The following is a 22,297-nucleotide window of genomic DNA, read 5'->3' as shown; positions in this document are numbered from 1 at the left end:
GTGAAGAATAAGAGAGCGGCTTGCGTATCAGCGGCGTGCAAGGCATCAAGCAACAATGGTATGAGCTGGAACGTTTTAAGTGGAAAGCTTAAATGGTGCCATCGCTTATTATCAACGAGAAGCGCATGAAGAGCGTAGCCTTTCAGGACTCAAGAGACATTTCCCCTTCTTGGATATGTAGCTGGCAAGCTGACGGTATACAATTCGCTAGAAGATTCCAATGCCCATACTTTACAGTAAAATAGTATCTAATACACATGGTAAGATTCACCAAGACGATCAATCCCAGAAAAAGGCTTCCAGTAAATAAATAGCACCGAAAACCAAGAAAGCCACGGCACCGCCAAGTGTCACTTCAAAATAATTAGCCAGGTATTCCTTTGAACTGATTGGCGGATATACATACCAACACGCATGCTGACTTTACCAGCAATAGCACTACCTCCAATGACTGCTGCAGCTGTGCAGATACCATGCCCAGCGATTGCACCGACAGTGACAAACCAATAATCCTGTCCCGCGGCCATCGCAATGGTTGCGATTTGGCTGCGGTCTCCCCATTCGCCAAGGAAGGTCATGACAAATGTTTGCACCCATGCGGGGCTAAGAAGAAGAGAGAACAGGTTGTTCATGCCAACAAGCAGGTCATTCCACCGTCGACTAGGGCCAGGAGACGATTCGCGAGAAGAAGAGGACGATAGACTCTCCGGCGGCGAAGGAAGACGATTCGCAGACGAGCGGGGTTTACGACCCAGACGCCCGGATTCCAACGCATGAGGCGTTACAGAGGAACGGCGGCGGTTCATTCGCAGTTGCTCGTGTTCTTTCTCTTCCAGCTCCATTTCAACTTCCCTCATCTCCTCGCCCACTCCCTCATCGGGTGACATTTCTCGGCCTTCTTTCAGCATCTTTGCACCGAAAATGAAGAACAGCACCGCTGCCAGAAATTTGGTGAATGTCTTGGGGATCAACGAGGGAACAGCGTGTCCAAGAAGGGCGGAGAGCACGGTCATGGTTATCAGCGCAGAGAATGCCGCGGAGAAAACTAGAACTCGTGGATGTCTCATCGCCATAAGAGCGGCCACAAGAAATGTCTTATCACCGATCTCCGAGACAATTATCATGGTAAAAGAGAAGAGCAGTGAATGAAATGCGTCGTTCTCTCCCTCTGGAAGTCCATCACCAGCAGTTGCCGAAGAGCTTTCTTTCTCAAGGCCGACCGGACTATCTTTGGTAGTAGGTGATTTGGGAAGCGGAATATCATGCGGTTTATTCGGTAGATCTGCGGGTTTCTGTAAAATAAAAATCAGTTACTTTGAGATCATTTTGGGCGCGGAGCGGAAATAGTACCTCAAGCACACCGAGAGTCGAGTCGGTGCTAGAACCCTTTGTGTCCTTGGCGTCACTGTCGTCTCCCGTCGTGGGGAGCTTCTGCTTTTCACTGTGTGGTAGTGGAGGCGCCTCCTTCGGACTGTCTGGAGATTTGTCCGTGGTATAGGGGTTGCCGTTGGGTTTTCCAGACACGCCATTTTCTGTTCCTCGAGTGCCTTCTTTCGGGGCCGCCCTGTTACGGTCGTCCATCACACCGTCATTGGAGTAGGGGATGGGTTGCCCATCAGAGTCCCGGTGTTCTGCGGACTTGGTGTCTCGTCGGGGTTGTTCCTCCGCTGACGGCACCGTGCCTGATTTCTTGCGGTCCCGTTCCGCATTTGTTTCTACCCATGGGCCAGCGTGGGGTCTGCCGTCTTTGCCGTCAACGGGGGCGTCCTGCGTCCCTTTCGGAGCTGCCTTGGGAGTGAGTTCGTCGAGATCTGGGACAACTGCGTCGGACCCGGAGGCGTCGCGCTCCACGGCGGCATATTCCTTGACGTTTTCATTATTTGAAGTTGGGTCTGCGAGTGCAGCCGTAATCGCGGGTAGCAGAAGGAGGATAGCGGGAGATGAGATGCTGAGCTTCATTATTGCGTTGATCGTATAAAAACAGAGACGCAACGGTAGGCGATTTGAGAGAGGAAATATGAATTATTGTAAGCGATATTAAAAATCCATATAAAGCGTTAAGAGAAATGGAAGCCCGATCGGCTGAGGTGATTTGAATGGATTCGAGGTGCTCAACAATTAGGCGACGACGGCTAAAGGAACGAGTATTAGTATAAATAAAATGAATATATGTATGAGTCAATAAGCCAGTTCATGAGCCCGAAGGGAAGAAAAAAAAAAGAAAACAAGAGCAATTGAGCTGGAAGAAAGGAGGTGGAAAGAAACTGGAACGAGTGACGACCGCGTTATGGGCTGGAAAGGTGTCCGGACGCTTTTTCGCCGCAAAGGGGCAATTTCAAGGTCACGTGCACGACTGCCGCTTGCAGGTCGAGCCAGCATTGCAACCCTCCACTTTGCGGCCATATGGTCATAGTGGGATCTCGATCTGTCCAATGCTGTATTCCGGGGCCCCAGCCATGGGGACGGGAATGTGGTCTCGCACTGAGAGCCGGGTTAGCAGCTGCACTGACCCTGCCACCCGCTAAGTTCCCAAAACAGCATGATGAGAAGACGTCGGGTAGTGTTACCACAGTACTCGCGACATGCTCAGACTCCCGTGGCAGCCATGGACTCGCGTACCTTCACCTTGGATAGACTGACTGTGTTGAAACCGTAGCTTGGTGTGGAATTTGAAGGCAAAAGTGAGAGCGACCTAGCCGGAAAGGATGAATATAGGCTGGCCTGAGGGTTAGTTAGACTAGTCTATATCACTCATATCGAGGAAGTTCCTCGTGCACTTACGATGCATAGGCACAGGCACGCTTAAAAATTGCGAAGCTATTCTATTCTGCTTCTATTGGCATGAAACCCAGCCTTCACTTGGGTCTCAACTTTGTGGCCAACACAATAGGTAGCTCTAGACAATAGGAATATTCACCATGCTGCTCAGTCTCCTGACTCTCTTCTAAATCTTTCCCACGCCTTGTACTTAAGCACCCTCGCTACGTATGAATCTCTCCTCTCTCTAAAACCCCCCAGCCCAACTCTTTTGCTCAACGTTCCCTTCCAAAGTATTTCCCCCAAACATCTTCTCCTCTACCAGGGCCTTGTTTAGCTATTTACATGAGCTTTACCTTTACGCGTCTTCTCGGTGTTGGGGCCTCTTTCTTCTCGAAGCCGTTCCGTCGATTCCCTCTTCCCCAATTCCTGCCACTGAAAACAGCGCGGGCTGAAAATAAGCCCGTGAACATGGTGCCAACGCATGAGCAGGAAACCGGAAACCTCTTGGCTTGTTTGAAAAGGCGAGTATCACTGGTTGGACATTGGAAGTGATGTTAACATCAGCTCCAGCTATTATCGCAGCTCGAAGTTTACGGACATGACAATCATCACCTCTGAAAAGGAATTCAAGGTCCATAAGCTGGTGCTGTGCAGCCAGTCTGGTTACTTCGCGAGAATGTTCAACGGGGACTGGCTGGTATGTATTATCTTGTCTAGGGAAATGATGGTGGCAAGCAGCTCATGTATTGGATCCCTAGGAGACCAATACCAACGTGGTCAAGCTGGAGGGCGATGACCACCGATTCTTGGTAACGATGATTGACTTCATGTACGGCTTTGATTACGACACCACTGATCACGGCAATACATCTCCAATTATGTTCCATATTGCGGCATATCAGATCGCCGATAAGTATGATGTCCCAAATATGAAGAAGCGCGCCATGGAGAAGTTCAAAGGGTTTGTGACGGTCGGTTGGGATATGGATGACTTTTCGGTAGCGGTTGCAGAGGTGTATCGAACAATTCCCATTTTCGAGAGAGGTCTCCGTGACCCTCTTGTCCGTGTCACACATCAGCACTTTGGGGAACTATTGCAGAAGGAAAGCTTCGTGAAGATGCTTGAACAGACACCTGGTTTTGCGGCAGATCTGGCCAGGACATACTTTGTGGATGGAGGAGGGGGAGGATGTCCTTGCAAAGTTGGCACAAATGCTGATGGTTGGTGTGTGAGTCCATTTATGCTTCCTTTACCGTTAATTTGCATGCGCTCCCGTTTTTGGACTGGTGCAAATAACACCACCAAGTTGCATGTATAGCATACTGACGTTGTTAGTTTTGATAGGGAAATGCCCGGTAATCAGATTCATGGTGGGTGGGAGGTTTATTTAGACGATTTTACCGATGCAGAATCGGATATTGATGGGCAGAATTGGCATCTGGAGGGTGGATGGTGAGTTCCAGCCGACCACCATATAGCTAGTTCAGAGAGCTAAGGGAACTTGGGACCAATTTTTTCTAGGGATTTTGGACTAGATTGAACCATGGACGCTGGAGTAACAGACTCGGTTGCTTTTAAACCATAGGCCACCAACTCAAGTTCATCCATGCAGTGATGTTTTAATAAGCGCCAGGAACGGTCTTTGCAGCACATGAGACGGAAATGACATGGGATACATTGATACATTCTCATAAAAGAGCCTAGCGCCCAATCGATAGTATTGGTTCTATTTATGGGCCAGAGATAGACATTCCACGGTTCTTAGGATAAGTTCTTAGGATTCCTGCGGCGCAGTAATCGTGCAGTAGTTCTCCCACCCCTGCGAACCCCTCACAGACAATCCAAATCTGCCTTGCAAGACTTATTTTCAGGCGGGATAAACGAGGAATAAATATTTCGAGCAATCCGTCTTTGCATCTCATTCCTTGCTGTCTCAGAGCCATTGTTGCTGCCTTACTGCACAGCGTCCAAGATGACACAGACAGCGAGGATAACTCCAGACGGGGACGACAGTTCAACCTTGTCCCCTCACTCCCACGCTCAGACTCGGCCTACAGCCGCTCCTTCCTCTTCTACTTTTGATTTCTCCCCGCCCAGTGATTCCAGGTTCGCGTTCAACACTCCTCCCACCGCGGCCTCCTTCAGTTTCTCCCCACACAGTACCAGTAGTTTCCCATTTGTGTTTACTCCCTCTTCATCCAGAGGCTCCCATTCTACAAGTGCACGAGTCACCGATAGCCCTGAGACCCCGTCCCGATCAGGTCGTCGTATATTCACACCACCATCTCGGGCAACAACTACTTCAACGACACGAGCTCTCTTTTCGGCCCTTGATCTTGGTTCCAGCTCGCCCGAAGCGCCAGGGCGACCGTCTTCCCCTGACCATAGACAATTTCAGAGCTCCAATCTTTCCCCTCATGTCAACGTGTCGACATACAGAGATCTCTATAATGCCACCCCGAGCCCGCAGCCTGGCCCTTCCAGTCGCCCAAATCAAACAAACGCCCCGAATATCGATTCACCATCTCCCTCTAGTCTTTTAACTTCAGGCGTTCATAACCTAATAATTCAGAGTATTGAGCCTCCAGCAGCTGAAGGTGAAGGCTACGACAACGCTGATCTCAGCTCGGACTATGACAGCGAGGATGGAAGTGTTGATGACTCCACGTACAACGTGCGGGATGAAGAACTTCCTGATGCCCCTATATACAATTCTCAACTGCAAAATTTACTGAGGGATGTGCGGAGCAATCTCTTGGGCCTCGTGAGGTCGATGCAGGCCTCCCAGATGGTGCAGGATGGTAACACCCATGTCAGTGACCTTTACAGACAAGCCGAGACCGAGAGCAAATTTGAGTACCCGCAAAGTCGTATAGTTGGTTTTATCGGGGACTCGGGTGTTGGTAGGTCTATTCTTCCTAAATGGTATTCCTGTATTTAATCTTGTCATAGGTAAAAGTAGCCTCATCAATTCACTTCTCGACTGTGGGGGAATTGCACGTTCGGTACGCTGGGGGGCTTGTTACTGCCGATGAATAGATTGATACTAACGATATCAGAGTGGGAGCGGAGAAGCCTGCACTTCTGTTGTGACCGAGTTCCGACAAGTAGACGAGACACATCCTCACCCATATACTATCGAGGCGGATTTCATGACGACTGATGAAATGAATGAACTTCTCCGTGAGCTATTGATGGCCTACCGGATACGCCATACTAGAGCTTTCAACGAAGATCTCGCGGAGGGAGAGGCCGATAGAATAACGAGATTATCGGAAAGGTCATGGACGACGTTGCAATCGTTGTTCCCAAATGAAGGCGACTTGACCGAAGCCTTTTTGTCAAATGAGGAACCGGATGCGGAGGACCGAATCCTTGCCCGTCTTAGGGAATGGGCCATGGCTGGGTTAAACCATCGGCCTGGTGGGTCAGATGCTCTTCACTATACGATTAGGGCACGGGATATACGTCACTGTAGGGAGAACATCGACATACTTACTGTGGCATCTCGGGAACCACAAAGGCCAGCTCTCTGGCCATTTGTCAAGCTAATAAGGTGGGTACTGCGGTTACCCTCTTTAGATTCCGGTCTAATTGGTCTAGGGTATATATCAGGTCAAGCATTTTACGAACGGGTTTGGTAGTTGCGGATATGCCAGGTAAGGCTCCAGTTTAGAGATATAACTAAAACGGCGAATGACTGTATTTTCTTAGGATTTCGAGATATGAACTACGCCAGGGTGCGAGCTACTGAGAAATACCTTCGTAACACTTGTGACGAGGTATTTATTGTTAGTGAAATCAACCGGTGCAGATCGGATCCCTCAATCGAAGAAATTTGGGACAAATGCATTCGCAACCAGCCCATGCGAATAGTGTGTACTAAATCAGAAACTGTATGCCTGAAATCCAAGTGTATTATGATAGTGGACTGACCCTGTGCAGGAACTGGATGGTGAAGAAATTATAAGGGACCCTAAAATGCCAGCTAGGGTAATAACAGAGACCAGGCGGCTGTTAGATCGGATTGAGCAAGCTAGAAGATCACTTAGGAGATTGGGCCGGCGTCGGCGTGATTCATCTGGAGCACAGCAAGCGCAGTACGCTCTACAGGAGGCACAACAAAAGTAAACCCTAACGTCCTCTCTTCCTTTTTCCCGACGAGGCCAATGCTAATCAAATATGTTTGCAATAGCGACGAGCTAGGGAGGCTTGAGCTCGAGTATGCATAGTCCCTAGTATCTCTGAAAGCCCTATAGCTGACACTTTTAGGCGCAAGACGCTTCTTATCAACGCGCGCAACGAGATATCGAGGACGCATCTTTCCAGAAAATACCAGGCCAACATTAAGGTTTTCTGTGTGAGCAAAGAATTGTACGAGAATTACCGTGGAGGCGAGAGGGAGCAAGCTACCGAGTATATCCGGCTGAGCGGCATCCCCGAGTTGCGACAATATTGCCAATTGGTACCAGCAGACGCGCAGTTCCGAGAAACAGATACCTTTCTTAGAATCCGTGTACCTGCTCTTCTCGGATCTCTGAACCAATGGGTACTGGCCGGATCAAATGACGTTACGGCTGACAGAGCCGAAACCCTTCGCCGGGTTCTGGATGAGGCGCAGAGGACTTTGCATTCAGTTTGTTCATCCCCTATTTTATTATGATCACCCACTTTTGCCTCAGAGAAAACCTGCATGTATATAGGCATGCTTATACTGACACTAGGTAGTGCCTCATATCTCGTGGGTCGTGCATCCGGTCCGTCAAAACAGAGCTTGAGTCAATGTTCGAAAGTTCCATCACCCGTTACATTCGTAAGCTACATATTAAGTTATATTGAGGCGCTGTATTCTAAACTTCGTTCAGGCAGCTTACAAGTCCAAAGAAGATGGAAAGATGGAGCCATCAGAGCATCTCGAAATTGGAGTTCCGTGAGTTTGAGCCACCAGACCAACTTCATAGCCTCATTGCCTGATTAAACACAATACCAGATGCATCACTCGAGCTATGCCGCATTTTGTCGAAAATATGGAGTCCATAAAATCGGCGAAGAAAGTGTGCGTTATTGGAACAACGAAGTTCTTCAGGATGCGAGTGAGGAGCTCCATCAGTGTCGGAGCACACTGATGGAGTGGCTGGATGGCCAACAAAATACCACTGAAGATCAAATTTATGCTATTTTTAGTGTTGTGTCTACTTCTATCGAAGGTAAAACAAGCACCCACGCCCTTGAGTACAAGTCCAATCGACCACTAATCCGCCATTAGTGTATACGCACCTTTCGCCGGCATCCATAGAGAACCTCCTTGATAACCTGGACTCTCAGAGACGTGGGATAGCTTACACCACCCAAAGGGCATTTGAACATCTTCTACTTCAAACTAGGTATACGATGTCACTTTCCTGTTAAAGTGGCCCCGCTGACCATGGAAGACGAGTTACCCGGGATGTCCTCGACGGACACAGCAGCAGCTCGTATATTGCTGAGATTATGCGCCCGGCTTATCATTATTGTAACATGGAGTCAGGTGAGTAAATTGATACTAAATAAGCCAACATTGGAGAGTTCCGACGCTGATAGAGCGACTGACATAGGCACCGGAAGTGATCGCCGACGAAAGGACCTCATGGAAAAGTACGTACGGAATCAAGATATATTTCGGCAGCTGTCCACAAGAGCTAAAATGGATTATGATGCCATTATAAATGCTACTTTTGCTGATTTGGAGCGCAAACTGAATGAGGAGGTACGGAATATCACCCGAGATTTGGGAGTTGTCATCGCAGTTGAGGGCGAGGTACCAGAGGCCAGACACGAGATTGAGCTGGCGCAGAGAGTGAGAGACGGCGTCTCGCAGTTGCAGGCTCAAGTGAATGAGGCTCACTTGATTATTAACCGATTGCAAGGCGGCGTTACACGGTCAGCTTAGCACACTCCTTTGCATAGGCTGGCGGGAATATGGCTGGCGGCGTGACTATATTTTAGTATGAATGCTATATTGATGTTCAGAATTCACCAGGTTCACTGTTATATTATCAGCCCTCAAGCTATTCATTGTCTAGAGAGAAACCATGTTGAGCTTGTATGCCACTGCGAGTCTGGACTTTCACTGTGAAGATGAGACCCGCCTGGCTTGTTCTTTGTCTCAGCCACCACGAAGTATCATGCGCTATTGCGGTATTGTTTTCACATTTCCCAATTGCAACACTGTGAACTTGTGCCCGGTAGGGGTTTCATTCAATATGGACCCTGTCTTCGACCAGACACAGGCCATTGGCTCTTTGTCCAACTGACACAGGATGGCGGTCTTGCCGGGCTGTGTGACCAGCCCGTCCTTTATCCTTCGCAGCACTTTATTTCAAATACCCAGTTCCTCGCTCCTTTCAACGCGCTCTCACAATACCTAATCGAGGCCATCGCCCTATCTGATTCCAGTCATGTCTAACAATACAAACACAACAACACCACCTCCGACAACATCAAAACCCACCAGCACTACCACCGCATCGTCAGCCGCGAGAACACACACAATCAAAGTTGGTCCCAAGGAGGCTCCGCATGAATATATTCCCCATGAAGTGGACGCCAATGTCGGCGACTTGATCGTCTTTGAATTCCACCCGCGCAACCACTCCGTTGTCCAGGCTGACTGGAGAGCTCCATGTGTGCCTGCTGACGGCGACTATTTCTTCTCTGGCATTAAGAATGACTTCAACGAGGTAAATGGGCAGGTTTCGGGCGCGTTGCCCACTTGGAATTGGACGGTCCCACGACCAGAGGTATTTTGCCATACTTCCCTTTCCTCTCTACATTCTCGTATTAAGTTACTTTACGGTGCTGGACTGACTCCATTTGTCTCTATAATAGCCGATATTCTTCTACTGTACTGCCATAGATTCATGCAAAATAAATGGCATGGTCGGCGTCATCAACCCGGTACCTCTCCCTCTTATCCTAACTTACTCCCTCACCACCAATCACAACTAACACTGTCCAGACCACGCAGAAGAGCTATCAGGCCCAGAGAAGAGCCGCCCTCGATTCCCCTTACATGCTCGTCCCGGGCGAATCCATGCCAGCAGAAGGCGACTCCGGCACAACCGCCACACATAACCCATCCGAAACCCCATCAAACGCACACGCCGCATCCTCCCACAAACTCGGCGGGGGCGCAATAGCAGGTATCGCCATTGGAATCGTGGCCTTTGTAGCAGTGCTCTGCGCTCTCATCTACCTCTTCGCCCGAAACCAAGCTTACAGGAAATTCTTCTCCCACTCCCATGAAGGTGCCTCCACAAGCGACGCCCGCACTGCGCAATGGGCACTCTCCACCTCCGCAGCCACTACCGGGGCCGGTGCTGGTGCTGGTACTGGGAAGAGCGAGGTTGATACTACTACTAGTAGCATCGGTATCCCGCAAAACCTGAGTAACAGCGTGCGTGGGGCTTCGCCTGTCAATGACCCTGGTTTGTTTGGACCAGGACCAATGGCAGGACCGGTATTTGCCCCGATGGACCAGAATATAGCCCAGACGCAAAGTGGGGGTTATCCACCTCATCATGAGGGTGGGTATGGAACTCCGAGTCCGCTGGGTTCGCAGAGGCAGCATAGCCCACAACTACCGCCTGGGCAGCAGCAGCCCTATTGGATATGGGATCAGAGTATCCAGCCCCGCCATCCGGCTGGGAGGACGGGAGGACCAACGGAGTTGGAGGCGGAGACACCGAAGTGATATGGCTCTTTGCAGACCCTTCTTTTTCTCTTTCATGTTTGAGTATTATATCTAGCTAGATTTATTTTTATGTTTAGCTTGTCGACTCGGTGGAGATATCATATATGTGCCTGTGCATTGATTGAAGATTAAGCGAGGTATATGTCATTGAGAAAAAAAAAAGAAAATGGTATTATTTAATGACGAGATCAAATATGAATTCTATCGTAATCTAAATAATCTAAACCCCCTTATACTGATGTCGTCAATTCAGCTCCTCTTTCGAAGAGAGCTGCGCGAGGCCCGGCAATTCATGCTCCAGGTTCTCATTGTCAAGCATTTTGGGATTTAGAGACAGAGATCCCCTTGGCACGAAGGTGGCTGCCAGGACCAGGGCCGCAACCACGGTAAACTGCACGCTACCTACATTCTGGATTGCCTCGAAAATATTACCATTGCCTTCTGTCCCCCCTGTCTCCTCATAGACGTGATCGATATAACTGCCAAGTATAGGAGAGGTGATTGCGTAAACAACGATGTATGTAGAGTAGAGGAATGCCATGACAGCACCTAGAGAGGAGACATTCCTGGTTTTCGACTCGACTCGCGCAAGTGAGGCTTGTATATAGGCTGCCAATGACACGTCGCCGGCTGCCCAGCCGAAAGAGATTGGTAGAAACGTCGCGGCTGCAATCCACGCCATCGACACATTGTGTTGCTCAGGCCGCCAGTATGGTATATACCATGTTATGAGAAGTAGGATTGCATCCAGTCGAAGCCAGGGGATCGGCGTTGCCACCGTGTCAGTAAAGAGAATAACAAACAGCGCGCCAAAAAGCTCGCCCAGGTTCGAGCCACCAACTATAATCTGCGACCAAGCTGCGTTTCCGAGATAGCGACGGGCGATAGCGGGAGCTATACTGTTCTCGAGATACCGATGGGCATATAAGGCGATTGAGTATCCGGGAAGCAGCCAGAGGAACTTTCGAGAGGAAAAGAGTAGTCTGGCACCGGTCCAAATGGACTCCAAGAAGAGCCAGAATCCAACCACGACGGCCTGGATATATGATGGTTGATCTTCAAGGACCTCGGTTCGTTGACTTTGGAATCCATGATCGGTGAGGAAGAACCAGCCAACGGCTGCCAGCGCAAAGCAAATGGGCGTAATGATAAAAGAGTAGTTATTGCCGAAGTACGGGATAAGAGCCAAAGCGGTGCAGAAAGCACCACCAGTCCCAGCCACTTCGTAGAATATATGCACCACAGCATCTAACTGCCGCAATTTCTGGACATTTCCGCCGACAAGGTCACGGGGAATAACACGGCGAATCAATTCCACCATCCCATAAGCGATCCCAGCAATGCAGTAGACGGGGATGATACCATCGGTATTGTAGTCGCCGTAGTAATGAAAATCATGTTCAGGGTGCTTTTTGCGGAAGGCTTCTGGGCAAAATCTACCACCTGTGCTAGCATCGATAATGAGAAGTAGGGCGCTGAGAAGGCCAAAGACGAGCACGGCACCCGCCAAAACGAGTCGGGAAGGGAACCTCCGAATAAGCGGGGCGATCAGGATAGACCCGACACACTGACAGGCTTGATTTAGACCCACCATGAGTCCAACTCGTTGGAAAGTTTTGGGCGTGGTGTCGGAAATCCAGGCATCGTAATCGTAGCGATTCGTCGCGAGAGTCACGATAGATCCGTTGAATGCCTCCAGACCAAACTTGTACATCATGATCCCCAAAATATAAATGGCTATGTTGCGCCTCTCCGTGGGAGTAAATAGGCGCCAATTGTGCTTGATTGCATTGTAGGAGGGTGCCATAGCAGTGATTGTCCCATAGTAGTCTATCACGAAAGGAGGACTATCGTAATGATCACCCAGGGACCGGGGCAAGGATGCAATATAAATAATGAGTGGCCTTGGACGCGCGTGCCACCAGGGTTGCAGCGTTCAGATGGCTATTCTGATAGCTGACTCGACAGCAATCCTCGTCCTGTAGTCGAACCATAACCCATCTGACAGACAGCTTGGTGGGCCATGGCGCGAACTACGGGAGCAAATCCGACCCCGAATTCCAGGCACGTTGGACGTGGGTAAGGGCGGGCGCAGGGGTTCATGGCGTCAAAGCCTTGCTTGGGGAGAAAAAGAAAGCAAATGGAAGCGTAGAATCAGCCTGGAAGCTCTTGGGAGCCTGGGATCGGTCCTTGTCATCGGGACTGATGGAGGAATCGAAAGCCGTTAAAGATGCACGTGGTGGGGGCCTCTAGATTTGGTTAGTGCAATCACAGAATCACATGTGGATCCCAAGAGCACAGGCCAACGCTGACACTGTTCCTTGCGGCCTCAGGAAACAACTCCTGGATGCATGTGCCAGTGGTCAACGATGAACTGCGGACGCAGAAAAGGCCCTCGGTCTCGAGTGCTATCCTTGAGTCATTAGTATCCAGAATTTCGCTTCCAGGTCAGTGTCGGATTGGCTAATTGTTGTTATTCCCACAGCATCTGCACGCAGGGTCAGTGTTATCAGTCATTCCCCACCACAGTATGGAGGAGTACGCTTCGGCCATCTGTTTCCCTCCCAAGCTCATGCCACGATTGGAACTCGGACATCCGAGTATGTTCGCCATATTAAGACTAGTTTCCTCGGACCATTCATAATGAAGTGACGTCCACCGTGGAATTCCCTAGTAATGGAAACTCAGATCGCGCCAGAAGGTCAACTGTGCCAGAAACATACGCTTGGCAATGCAATTGCCCCATTGTGAAGACTGTGGAGAAAAGGAAAACGAGTCCAGGACTGGGAGACTCGAGAGGGCAAATGAAATGGGGTATGAAGAAATGTGAATGTGCTCTTCAGCGATTATTGGGTATGGTCACTCTGGGATCGCCGTCTGAACGTGGACGCTGTCAGTGTTGAGCTCCAAGAGAGACGCTGTTGGCGGTATTGCAAATAATGGTTTCGCAGGAATCAACGTGCTTCTTCAAAGGTTCAACCTATGATTCTAAACGTTGACGATGCTCAGTGGCTTTAAAAGAGAGTTGTGCTGCATGCGGCAAAAAGAGCTGGGGTTTGGTGCCTGAGGCCCTCAACGGGTTGGTACCCAACAGTGAACATCGATGACGCCACCCAAATTTCCATTTCACATGTCTTATCCTGCTTGTTAATCTGTTCTTACTGCTTCCTACAGCTCAGATGAGACAAAACGTCTCAGGCGTCTCACGTCAGTGTGCAGATATCAACCCCGTGACCCTGTGTGGCTGTCACGCCTTTGAGCTCGCGACCGTCGATCAGACCCAAGTGATTGGATTATCAGGGTGAGGTCCCAAACCGTCTCCGCATCAACGCTCGACTGGCTTTGAGGAGAGCTTTTAGCGTGGCTCCCAAGAGCCACGCATGATTTGCCAGAGCCTTGTTCCATCCATTTTAGCTACAAAGGCGCCTTTATGGCTACCGCATGACACTTTTGAGCGCCACGCTGCTGCCCCTCATTATTTTCAGGTTATAAAGCTCTGCGACTCGAGCATGTGCGCTGGTCGACATCTGAGTTCTCTGGCTCCGCTCATTGCAAGCTCTGATAGGATCCCAGGGGAGGGGCGCTGTCACACTCAATAATTAGATGTGAGTTTCTTCTACTTGGTGTCACTGAATCCATGGCTGGGTTCCGCTAACAGAGTGCTCGATCAGATATAGAAAACTCGTGTTTCATCCCCCAGACCCGGTGTTTCTTCTCGGATCTCCTTATTACCATCCCCGGCCTCTCAGCCAATTTTGTTTGCTGTGTGCCGACTCCCCCGAGTGACTATGGCGACAACTGAGGAGCACATGGATGCTGGAACAGCGCGACAACAAGAACAGGATGGCTCCCGATCACGACCGGACAGGGGCTGGTGGAAGAACATGTTTCGCTCGTCGTCATCTGGAGATGGTGACTCAAGTGCGGAGCACATGGATTACCGCTCTAGGGCGACATTGGGTATTCTTAGTGATCCAGAAACCGATGAAGTACCTGGTAAGAATTCAATTCCTGTGTTCTAGGTCAATCCGCCATCAAATGCTAAAGACTTATTTTTAGGCACTGTTCTTTTATTGTCGTCGAACCGCAACGAGCCGCTAGGGTTGAGGCACCAGCCTCATCGTACATCGGCCTCATCACTACCTATTCCGTATTCCTCATCCAGATCTTCTTCACGTGCGTCTGCTCCTCCGACAAGCAAAAAGACCTCAAATGGGCAGATTGTTTTGGAACCGCAACCAGACGACTCACGAAATGATCCCTTGAACTGGCCGGTCTGGCGACGAGATGCCGCTCTGATTTCACTGGGCTTTTACTGCTTGATGGGGGGTGGTATGACTCCAGTTCTTGCTGCGGGCTTTAATCAGGTCGCAGAAGACTACAACGTCGATACCCAGAAAGTAGCATACACTACAGGGCTTTATATGCTAGGACTAGGTATCGGGTCAGTGATCATGTCGCCGACTGCGATTCTATGGGGAAAGCGTCCCGTTTATTTACTAGGTGCATCGCTTTTCATAATCTCCGCCATCTGGTGTGCGTTGTCCCCAAATTACCCCAGCCTAGTTTTGGCTCGGATATTTCAAGGTATTGCGGTGAGCCCGGTAGAGTGTTTGCCCTCAGCCACCATTGCAGAGATCTACTTTCTGCACGAGCGGGCATATCGCGTGGGTATCTATACGCTTCTCCTTCTTGGTGGCAAAAACCTTGTTCCACTGGTGAGCGCAGCCATTATCGGGAGCCTGAACTGGCGCTGGGTTTTTTGGATTGTGGCCATAATTGTCGGGGCTTGTTTGGTTGCGATCTTTTTCTTTTTGCCGGAGACATTTTGGGATCGTACCCCTCGACCACGTCGACATCGCAAGCGGCCCGATTTGTATAGAAGTGTGTCAGACATGGTGACACACGGACTCCACCGAGGTCGAGGTCGTCCCACTGAGAATCGACAGCCAGATATGCCTCATTCAGAGGAGAATCCAGACCTCGCTTCTCAAAAACGAGCCAAGAAGGGCCACGTTGGTTTTGTCGACAACAATTCCGAGCTCGAAATCCAGGAGAAGGAGCAACTTCCCAGTGGGCTAGAACCAGCTCCATCGATGCAACCTCCCCAAGAACTCGCAGATCCGGCTATAGAACCGTCAGGCCGTGACGAGAAATCGGCTGTTCCACCCCTTGATGCGACCCCTACCAGACACTCGACCGATCTTGAAACCGGACGATTCGCCTCACACTCTCCCGCACGAAGTGCGTCCCTAGAACCTGCTGCAGGACTGAGTTTACCCGTACAGTACACCAATCGACTTCGTGAGCGGACAGATATTCCATTCATACACTACTTACGAGTCTGGAACGGACGAATGTCGCACGACCGCTGGATACGGGTGGCTGTTCGCCCATTTATCTTGTTCGCGTATCCCGCAGTCTTATGGTCGGCCGTAGTATATGCCTTGTCGGTCGGGTGGCTAATTGTGTTGTCGGAGGTTGTATCACACATTTACCAAGATAAGGAGAGCTACAACTTCACCTCGCTTCAGACCGGCCTGATTTATATATCTCCATTTGTGGGCGGCTTACTAGGCACAGCAGTGGCAGGCAAGATTTCAGATATCATTGTCCGCTATATGACACGGCGCAATGGTGGGGTTTACGAACCTGAGTTCCGCCTGGTAATGGCGATCCCGATTGCACTCTCGACCACCATAGGTCTGATGGGCTTTGGCTGGAGTGCTCAAGAAAAGGACGCTTGGATTGTTCCGACCATCTTCTTTGGGTTAGTGTCGTTTGGATGCTGTTTGGGGAGTACCACGGCAATTACCTTCTGTGTGGACAGCTACCGTCAGTATGCTGGAGAAGCTTTGGTGACGCTCAACTGGAGCAAGAGTACGTCCCCCATTCCCCAACTGCAGTATTGCACGGTGACTAACAGCGGAACAGATGTTTTCCACGGCCTAATTTTCTCCTTGTTTGTTGTCGACTGGATGGAGGTTGATGGGGCGCGGATGGTTTTTGTGGCCTTGGGAGTAATCCAGCTTGGACTGCTTCTTTGTTCCATTCCAATGTACATTTATGGCAAGCGTGCCCGGATGTGGACCGTCCGGAAACGATTGATGGAGAAATACTAGGAACCGCATTGAGTAAGGGCGCAGTATTGTTGTTTTGGATTGCATGTTGTAGAGTATAGATTCGCTCAAGAGATCTACAAGATAGACAGCAATTAGAATGCAGCATGTCCTGAAGTCATTACTAGACTATGCACCGTGCGTAGTCCTTGAAAAAGCCGGGGTAATCGTTCCAGCTTTGCCACCCGGCGCACCATTGGAGGCATGCATTGTCAGACTGGATATCATGTAATATAGACGCTTAGTACTAAGTAAGGGTACTCTGTACTTTCTGATGTATTATGATTATGGTTATACGCTAGCCCAGGAAAGGAGTAGCGCCGATTGCCTCGGCGGAAGCAACTGCTGGCGAAACCGCCTGAGTAACACTTTCTCTTTTCATCAATCGTGGGTGCTGTTGAGATATCTGGCTGACCACCCGCAGTGCATGGCCTTTTGATCTGGTGGTATGGCATCTCATTAAATGCTTGCCTTCTCATTCTCCGAGCTTCTCTTCATCCCCTTCTCAACCATGGATCTCATTGAAACCATATCCAATGCAGACTTTGTCGCCTGAAGATCCCTACTTTGAGTCCTGTATTAATCTTGGACTCGATCAATTTACACAGCTTGCCAGGGATAGGCAACGGGAGAGTTTCGCTACAAACAAGAGCCTAAAAAGGCCAATGGAGTGTCTTTGTTGTTGAGATAGCCTCGCCAGAATCACATCAACAGCTAGCCCTTGACGCACATGGCTGACTTGAAACTTCCTCATGTGTGGAATTCGTGGTTACAATCAGCATTAAACGCGAAAACCCTGAGATTATCTTACGTCGATGGGAAGCTGTGCCGCGAATATACAGTGTCACTACAAGATCATCCTCTCCGGCCGCGCGTTGTACCGAATTCCTCTTATTATCTCGAACTAATAACACGACACTCGTTACCGGAAAATCATACACGAACCACTACTACCACCACCACCACACGGTTGGCTCTGACCTTCAATGAAATCATCAATCATGCTCCTTACAATGCCCTAGAGCAAGATCTAGTCATACACAAGCAAGAGCTGATAAGTTTTGCTGAGAGTACATGGAGTGAGCAAGGATTGATTGATTGATTTATACACCAAACCCCCATCCCCGTAAGCAGTCACTGATTTCTAAGCTCGGTGCCCTTGTGAGTGTTGATTAATACCAGCCCCGAGGGGTTGACGGATTTGTTAGTGTCTGTTTAACATAAAGTCTAACTACGTATTAGTAGTACCTCTTTACATCTCTAGTTATGCCTGTATCAACTTCTGCGGGCGAGGCCTGACTCGCTACTAAAGCCCAGCAGCTACCGGTAATCAGTAGTTCGCCTATCCCCCCACAGTATGCTTGATCGTAGGTCAGCGTGACGATTATATGCTAATAAAACAGGATGCTTCTGCTGGGATACAGTAGAGAGCCGGGTTTTCACATCCTCTGTCCAGCCAAGTTCCACTATGGGCACATCGAATGTGGGCGATGATATCGAGCAACCTAGCCGACTGGTACGTCCTTGAGGTAGGCTCGTGGTCATTTCAATTAGCTGTTGACGCCGTCTTAGCAAACAAGCACGTACTATCTGATTATTCGCTTCCTGCTTCCACCACCAAGCCTCTTCCTCTTCTCATAATTTGCAGCAGGTCGTTGATTACAAGGTTACGCGGTCACTGTGATCCTCACTATCCGAAGTAGTGAGAATTATTACCCGCCGTGAGTTCCGCATAAACTAACCCGTACAACTTAGAGATGCCCTGATTCTCAGAGAACACAATACCAGAGGGAAACCTGGAGACGCTTTAAGATGCGAGCGACATTCCCGACCTGATTGATGCAACCAGCTCAACTCCAGGCTCGATGAAGTCCTCGCCTTCACAGGCAAGCTCCGAGCTAGCCGATCATATAACGACAGTAACTCCACCCTCCCCACAGGTGGTGGAACCCTTAACGAAACATGACCACGTCCCAAGAGTCCTGTTGGTGGATGACAACTCCATCAACCTCAACCTGATGCTCACCTTCATCAAGAGGCGGCAGCTAGGCATTCTTGTTTCTGCCGAAAATGGGGAACTTGCGGTCAATGCAGTCGAACGACGTGATCTTCATGGGTGAAATTCCCTCAGTATTGGCAGTCAGCTTACAGCTAGGGAACAGATATTTCTATTCTGGTTATGGACAGCTTTGAGGCTACCCGCGCCATCCGCGCTATTGAAAAGGAGCGCGGCACTTGCCTCTGGGATCGACCTCTTTCCTCACGGATTCTGTCTCATTTAAGGAAGTATTCAGGTTGATTGATGAATGGAGAATGAAAATGCCAACGTCAAATCAACACCAACTTCTGCCAAGATCCATCCTACTTGGTTCTATCTCGAGATTTGTTAGCGCCATTAAGAAAACGTCTACTGAGTGGACGTAGCTTCGGCTTCAATGCCTTTGTATCTCGTTGTTCTGTTCCATTCATCTTTCCCCCCGTTCTCTTTCTCGGCCTTCGGTACGGATTGATTGACTTCGGTTACCTTGTGGATATTCCTGTTAGGGCATTGTTTGTTGTTCTCGAGCTGTTGCTGATCTGGAACTTTTTGTTTGTTTTACCTTTCGGTAATGAATGTTTATATACAAACACACCTTCGTTACACGCGTCAGCCCAGTTTACTACGATAGAAATAAAAATATATAGTGATTGATTTAATTCACCATGCTCGGGATCTACTTTATCTAGGCAACCTCATAAGGTGTCTCGCTAGTAGTCAGAAAGTAAGGTTTCCCTCCGGTAGAGATGGTTATTTCGTGCAACTGTTGCATAAGTGTTAGTACCTCTCCACAAGCCATTTCCTGCGCGCCTTCTCATCCATTGCATTAAGTTTCTTGCTCTCCGCGCGTTTCACCATAATGTAGTTATTGACTAGGTTCGGACCTAGAAGGCCTTGAAGAGTCTTGTTAGATTCCAAGGCCTCGAGACTCTTAGCAAGAGTATTAGGAAGTTTCGTAGTGATGCCGAGGTCTTTACGCTCAGTTTCACTAAGCGTAGCCGCGTCGTCTATAAATTCAATGTTAGCCGCACAAGTTTACTCAGTCAAATAAGAGGTTCGGGGGAGGGGGAGACGGACATGCACAGTCCTTAACAGTAAGCGGCTTATCCTCTTTTACTCCGGCATACCCCGCAGCCAGGAAAGCAGACATGGCTAGATACATATTTGCCAGGCCGTCTAGTGACTTAACTTCCCAGTGGCCGGGGGAAATCTTTCGAATGGGTGCTTCGCGGTTCTGGGTGCCCCAGGTGACCCATTCGCTTCCGGCCCAGAGACCCGCTTTGACGCGGTCGTAGCTTGCGTCACCGGAAAGCGTGAGGGCTACTACTGCTGGATAGTGGTGGAGGATACCGGCGAGGAAGGAATCTTCTTTGGTTGGTGGAGAGATAGAGACGTGCGCATGAGAGGCTGTGCCTGCAGCAGAGGGATAGGGGCGTGGGTGGAGGGTCGCGCGGAGACCGTGCTTCTCAGCGACATAGGTTATGACTTGGCGGGCTTTGATGAGAGCATCCACAGCGGCGACGGGGGAGTCGGGTGGGAGGATGAATTCGAACTGGCCTGGGGAGGATTCAGAGTGAAACTGTTCCAGGTATATGCCGATGGAGGCAAGTGTTTCGGTGACATCTTCGAGCAAGGGTAGCATGCGGCGAGTCTCACGGGTCATCTGTGACCAGGAGTGGTTCGTTATGCTAGGAACGAAGTCTTCCTCCCCAGTGGACGGGTCTGTGGTCGGTTTCAGGAAAACGACTTCAATCTCGAAGCCGCAAGTAGCTTGAATGTCAAACTCGTCCTTGAGTTTTCTCGTTATATTGAGCAGAGTCGTTCGTGGGCAGCCCTCAATTGGTTCACCCTCGTTTGTCTTCCACCACGTCATTACGGTGGCGCTCTTGGAATCAAGTCCAGAATTTGGGCTGAGTGTAGAGAGATCCGGTTGCATGTAGAATTGGCCTGTGGTCGAGCCTCCAGCAATTCCGTCGTCCTGCAGCATCCAAAAGACAGCCAAGCAGATGCCAATCCGGCGCTGCTTACGTGCAATTTTCGCGAACTCTAAAATCGGAAACATGCGCTGTCTGATGGTCGAGGTATAGTCAATAAATTGCATCCAGATATACTTGACGTCCGGGTAACTCCGAATGAAAGCCTCAAGCGAATCTGTTGGCAATGTGTGGGAGAGGGGCCCCGTGGACGCAGGCGTAGTGCTAAACCGTGGTTGTTCGTTTAGGCAATATAACCGGTTCGAGTTGTAGAAAAGAATGTCAACGGCGGCCTGTATGGCTTGTTCATTGGTATAATCCCCATTTTGGACATAGTCCACGAAAACCTGTTCCAAGTCAGTTCACATACTTGGGTGGGAGGGGGCTGCATGCAGGGATATCTGAACCTTTTCTAGAATATCTCTAAACTGCTTGTTAGCCAGCCAGAAAGTTTCCGGGAAGAAATGGCCGTCGGTACTCCACAGCAGCCGAGTGGTTGGAACAAGCTCCAGGCTCTCTCGTACGATAGATTCCTGTGCATCCCGGCTGACCATGGGGAAAACCTCTCCAAGGTCCAAATAGACGTTAGGATACACACATGCTAGGTAACCGGCCTCCCGAGTATAGGGATAGGACGAATGAAGCAAAACAAAGTCAACCTCCGGGTACTGCGCAATGACAGACTGCAGGTGCGCCGGATTAGACAGTATCAGGTCGATGTCGTTGTCGCCTAGGCCGGTATGTAATTGGAGAGGTTTGTTTGGTTGGGTAGCCTTGGCAGCTTTGAGTAAATTCAGGGTTTGGCGAACAAGCCAGTCGTTCATCGGCTTGTCCTCTACCCGGGGTGTGGATACGGTCGCTTGCGAGACTGTACGCGCGAAGGACTGGAGCAAGGGTTTTGTATCACGGTCCTCGGTTGGCTGGACATTTAACCCTGTACGGTAACATATGACCGATTTGAACCCCACCACGGCGGGGTCACGAATGGCGTCGGAGATCCGAAGATTGAATTCTCGGGAGAAGCTCTCCCAGAGAGCTTGGAAGGATGCGGGATCACTAGATTCTGGGGGAATCGATCCCCCGCTGACAATCTTCGACAAGACCTGCGCAGCTAAGGCCTCGATACGGACAATGCGTTTGGTTGGCGATGCGGTGAAGCGGTCATGCGAGTCGTATGGCTCAATATCTTGATCCGTCAAAAGATCATCAAGGAGAAGTGTATGTGTTCCTTGTAAACATTTGCGAACCAGACCGTCGTAGTCACTCTGGACTAATTGGTCTCGGGCCGCCTTGAGTTGTTCCCAGTCGGTTGATGGGCATTCGTATAAAGTAGCGAGCTGGGTAGCAGCACGATGGAAAGACAGGGTGGAAGAGGCGTTGGTTAGGGCGATTCCCTGAGCCTCCGATACGATTTGTTCAAGAGGATACTTGGCATAATTGCAGGCAGCAGATTTGTAGAGGAGGTTGTGGGCATGGTTATCGATGAGAGGATGTGTTTGGATCACTTGGTGGAGAGAAGGCCGTGAGGCCATGGTGATAAGCTAGCAAACTCAGAGGAGCAGCACTGTTAGAGCAATAGATGAAAGCAAGGAGGACACTGATCAAAGGAGTGGACGGGACCGGTTTTAAACAGAATGGAAAGAAAGAATGCCTATAAATTGGGCAAGGAGGGGA

The 22,297-nt window shown here is 49.8% G+C and overlaps 8 protein-coding genes across 8 annotated transcripts; 5 read left to right on the top strand and 3 right to left on the bottom strand.

The window, feature by feature from the left end:
• Positions 1-15: 15 nt before the first annotated feature.
• ASPVEDRAFT_40084 (uncharacterized protein) lies at positions 16-2,282 on the bottom strand. The gene is made up of 3 exons (XM_040812045.1): positions 1,351-2,282; positions 407-1,292; positions 16-353 (listed from the first exon to the last, which is right to left on the bottom strand). The coding sequence occupies exons 1-3, from the start codon at positions 1,957-1,959 to the stop codon at positions 280-282; spliced, it is 1,569 nt and encodes a 522-aa protein (XP_040666332.1). The 5' UTR covers positions 1,960-2,282; the 3' UTR covers positions 16-279.
• A 592-nt stretch (positions 2,283-2,874) lies between these two features.
• ASPVEDRAFT_70783 (BTB/POZ domain-containing protein) lies at positions 2,875-4,463 on the top strand. The gene is made up of 4 exons (XM_040816089.1): positions 2,875-3,457; positions 3,519-3,985; positions 4,097-4,213; positions 4,283-4,463. The coding sequence occupies exons 1-4, from the start codon at positions 3,359-3,361 to the stop codon at positions 4,299-4,301; spliced, it is 702 nt and encodes a 233-aa protein (XP_040666331.1). The 5' UTR covers positions 2,875-3,358; the 3' UTR covers positions 4,302-4,463.
• A 134-nt stretch (positions 4,464-4,597) lies between these two features.
• ASPVEDRAFT_40083 (uncharacterized protein) lies at positions 4,598-8,911 on the top strand. Its single transcript, XM_040812044.1, has 14 exons — positions 4,598-5,664; positions 5,714-5,766; positions 5,821-6,317; positions 6,365-6,420; positions 6,476-6,657; positions 6,707-6,888; positions 6,957-6,983; positions 7,034-7,397; positions 7,490-7,574; positions 7,627-7,691; positions 7,752-7,968; positions 8,028-8,145; positions 8,194-8,288; positions 8,356-8,911. Exons 1-14 carry the CDS (start codon positions 4,734-4,736, stop codon positions 8,688-8,690), a joined length of 3,207 nt encoding a protein of 1,068 aa, XP_040666330.1. The 5' UTR covers positions 4,598-4,733; the 3' UTR covers positions 8,691-8,911.
• Positions 8,912-9,198: 287 nt separating this feature from the next.
• ASPVEDRAFT_82131 (cupredoxin domain-containing protein) lies at positions 9,199-10,493 on the top strand (the record flags this gene model as incomplete). Its single annotated transcript, XM_040817149.1, has 3 exons — positions 9,199-9,540; positions 9,629-9,697; positions 9,759-10,493. The coding sequence occupies 3 exons, from the start codon at positions 9,199-9,201 to the stop codon at positions 10,491-10,493; spliced, it is 1,146 nt and encodes a 381-aa protein (XP_040666329.1).
• A 244-nt stretch (positions 10,494-10,737) lies between these two features.
• ASPVEDRAFT_128410 (uncharacterized protein) lies at positions 10,738-12,300 on the bottom strand (the record flags this gene model as incomplete). Its single annotated transcript, XM_040806542.1, has 1 exon — positions 10,738-12,300. One exon carries the CDS (start codon positions 12,298-12,300, stop codon positions 10,738-10,740), a length of 1,563 nt encoding a protein of 520 aa, XP_040666328.1.
• Positions 12,301-14,281: 1,981 nt separating this feature from the next.
• On the top strand, positions 14,282-16,615 carry ASPVEDRAFT_27286 (putative MFS transporter; the record flags this gene model as incomplete). Its single annotated transcript, XM_040809999.1, has 2 exons — positions 14,282-14,489; positions 14,553-16,615. The coding sequence occupies 2 exons, from the start codon at positions 14,282-14,284 to the stop codon at positions 16,613-16,615; spliced, it is 2,271 nt and encodes a 756-aa protein (XP_040666327.1).
• A 601-nt stretch (positions 16,616-17,216) lies between these two features.
• Positions 17,217-17,823, top strand: ASPVEDRAFT_575917 (uncharacterized protein). The gene has a single exon (XM_040815355.1). It carries the CDS (start codon positions 17,343-17,345, stop codon positions 17,712-17,714), a length of 372 nt encoding a protein of 123 aa, XP_040666326.1. The 5' UTR covers positions 17,217-17,342; the 3' UTR covers positions 17,715-17,823.
• A 1,604-nt stretch (positions 17,824-19,427) lies between these two features.
• Positions 19,428-22,155, bottom strand: fluG (extracellular developmental signal biosynthesis protein FluG; the record flags this gene model as incomplete). The annotated part of the gene is made up of 3 exons (XM_040806511.1): positions 19,428-19,657; positions 19,728-20,970; positions 21,031-22,155. 3 exons carry the CDS (start codon positions 22,153-22,155, stop codon positions 19,428-19,430), a joined length of 2,598 nt encoding a protein of 865 aa, XP_040666325.1.
• Between the last annotated feature and the right edge of the window lie 142 nt (positions 22,156-22,297).

This window comes from Aspergillus versicolor, assembly GCF_001890125.1.
Source record: "Aspergillus versicolor CBS 583.65 unplaced genomic scaffold ASPVEscaffold_3, whole genome shotgun sequence".
Taxonomy (NCBI): domain Eukaryota; kingdom Fungi; phylum Ascomycota; class Eurotiomycetes; order Eurotiales; family Aspergillaceae; genus Aspergillus; species Aspergillus versicolor.
The sequence above is the reverse complement of the archived record's forward strand: the minus strand, read 5'-3'. Positions and strand labels throughout refer to the sequence as shown.

Bases quoted from the DNA above. Each gene is read 5' to 3' on its own strand.
- ASPVEDRAFT_40084 (XM_040812045.1), bottom strand. From the start codon at position 1,959: ATGAAGCTCAGCATCTCATCTCCCGCTATCCTCCTTCTGCTACCCGCG. The intron at 1,293-1,350 runs GTACTATTTCCG...TTTATTTTACAG, and splicing joins CGACTCTCGGTGTGCTTGAG to AAACCCGCAGATCTACCGAA. The intron at 354-406 runs GTATGTATATCC...ATTATTTTGAAG, and splicing joins TAAAGTCAGCATGCGTGTTG to TGACACTTGGCGGTGCCGTG.
- ASPVEDRAFT_70783 (XM_040816089.1), top strand. From the start codon at position 3,359: ATGACAATCATCACCTCTGAAAAGGAATTCAAGGTCCATAAGCTGGTG. The intron at 3,458-3,518 runs GTATGTATTATC...TTGGATCCCTAG, and splicing joins TGTTCAACGGGGACTGGCTG to GAGACCAATACCAACGTGGT. The intron at 3,986-4,096 runs GTGTGTGAGTCC...TGACGTTGTTAG, and splicing joins GGCACAAATGCTGATGGTTG to TTTTGATAGGGAAATGCCCG.
- ASPVEDRAFT_40083 (XM_040812044.1), top strand. From the start codon at position 4,734: ATGACACAGACAGCGAGGATAACTCCAGACGGGGACGACAGTTCAACC. The intron at 5,767-5,820 runs GTACGCTGGGGG...TAACGATATCAG, and splicing joins GTGGGGGAATTGCACGTTCG to AGTGGGAGCGGAGAAGCCTG. The intron at 7,969-8,027 runs GTAAAACAAGCA...ATCCGCCATTAG, and splicing joins TGTGTCTACTTCTATCGAAG to TGTATACGCACCTTTCGCCG.
- ASPVEDRAFT_575917 (XM_040815355.1), top strand. From the start codon at position 17,343: ATGGCTGACTTGAAACTTCCTCATGTGTGGAATTCGTGGTTACAATCA.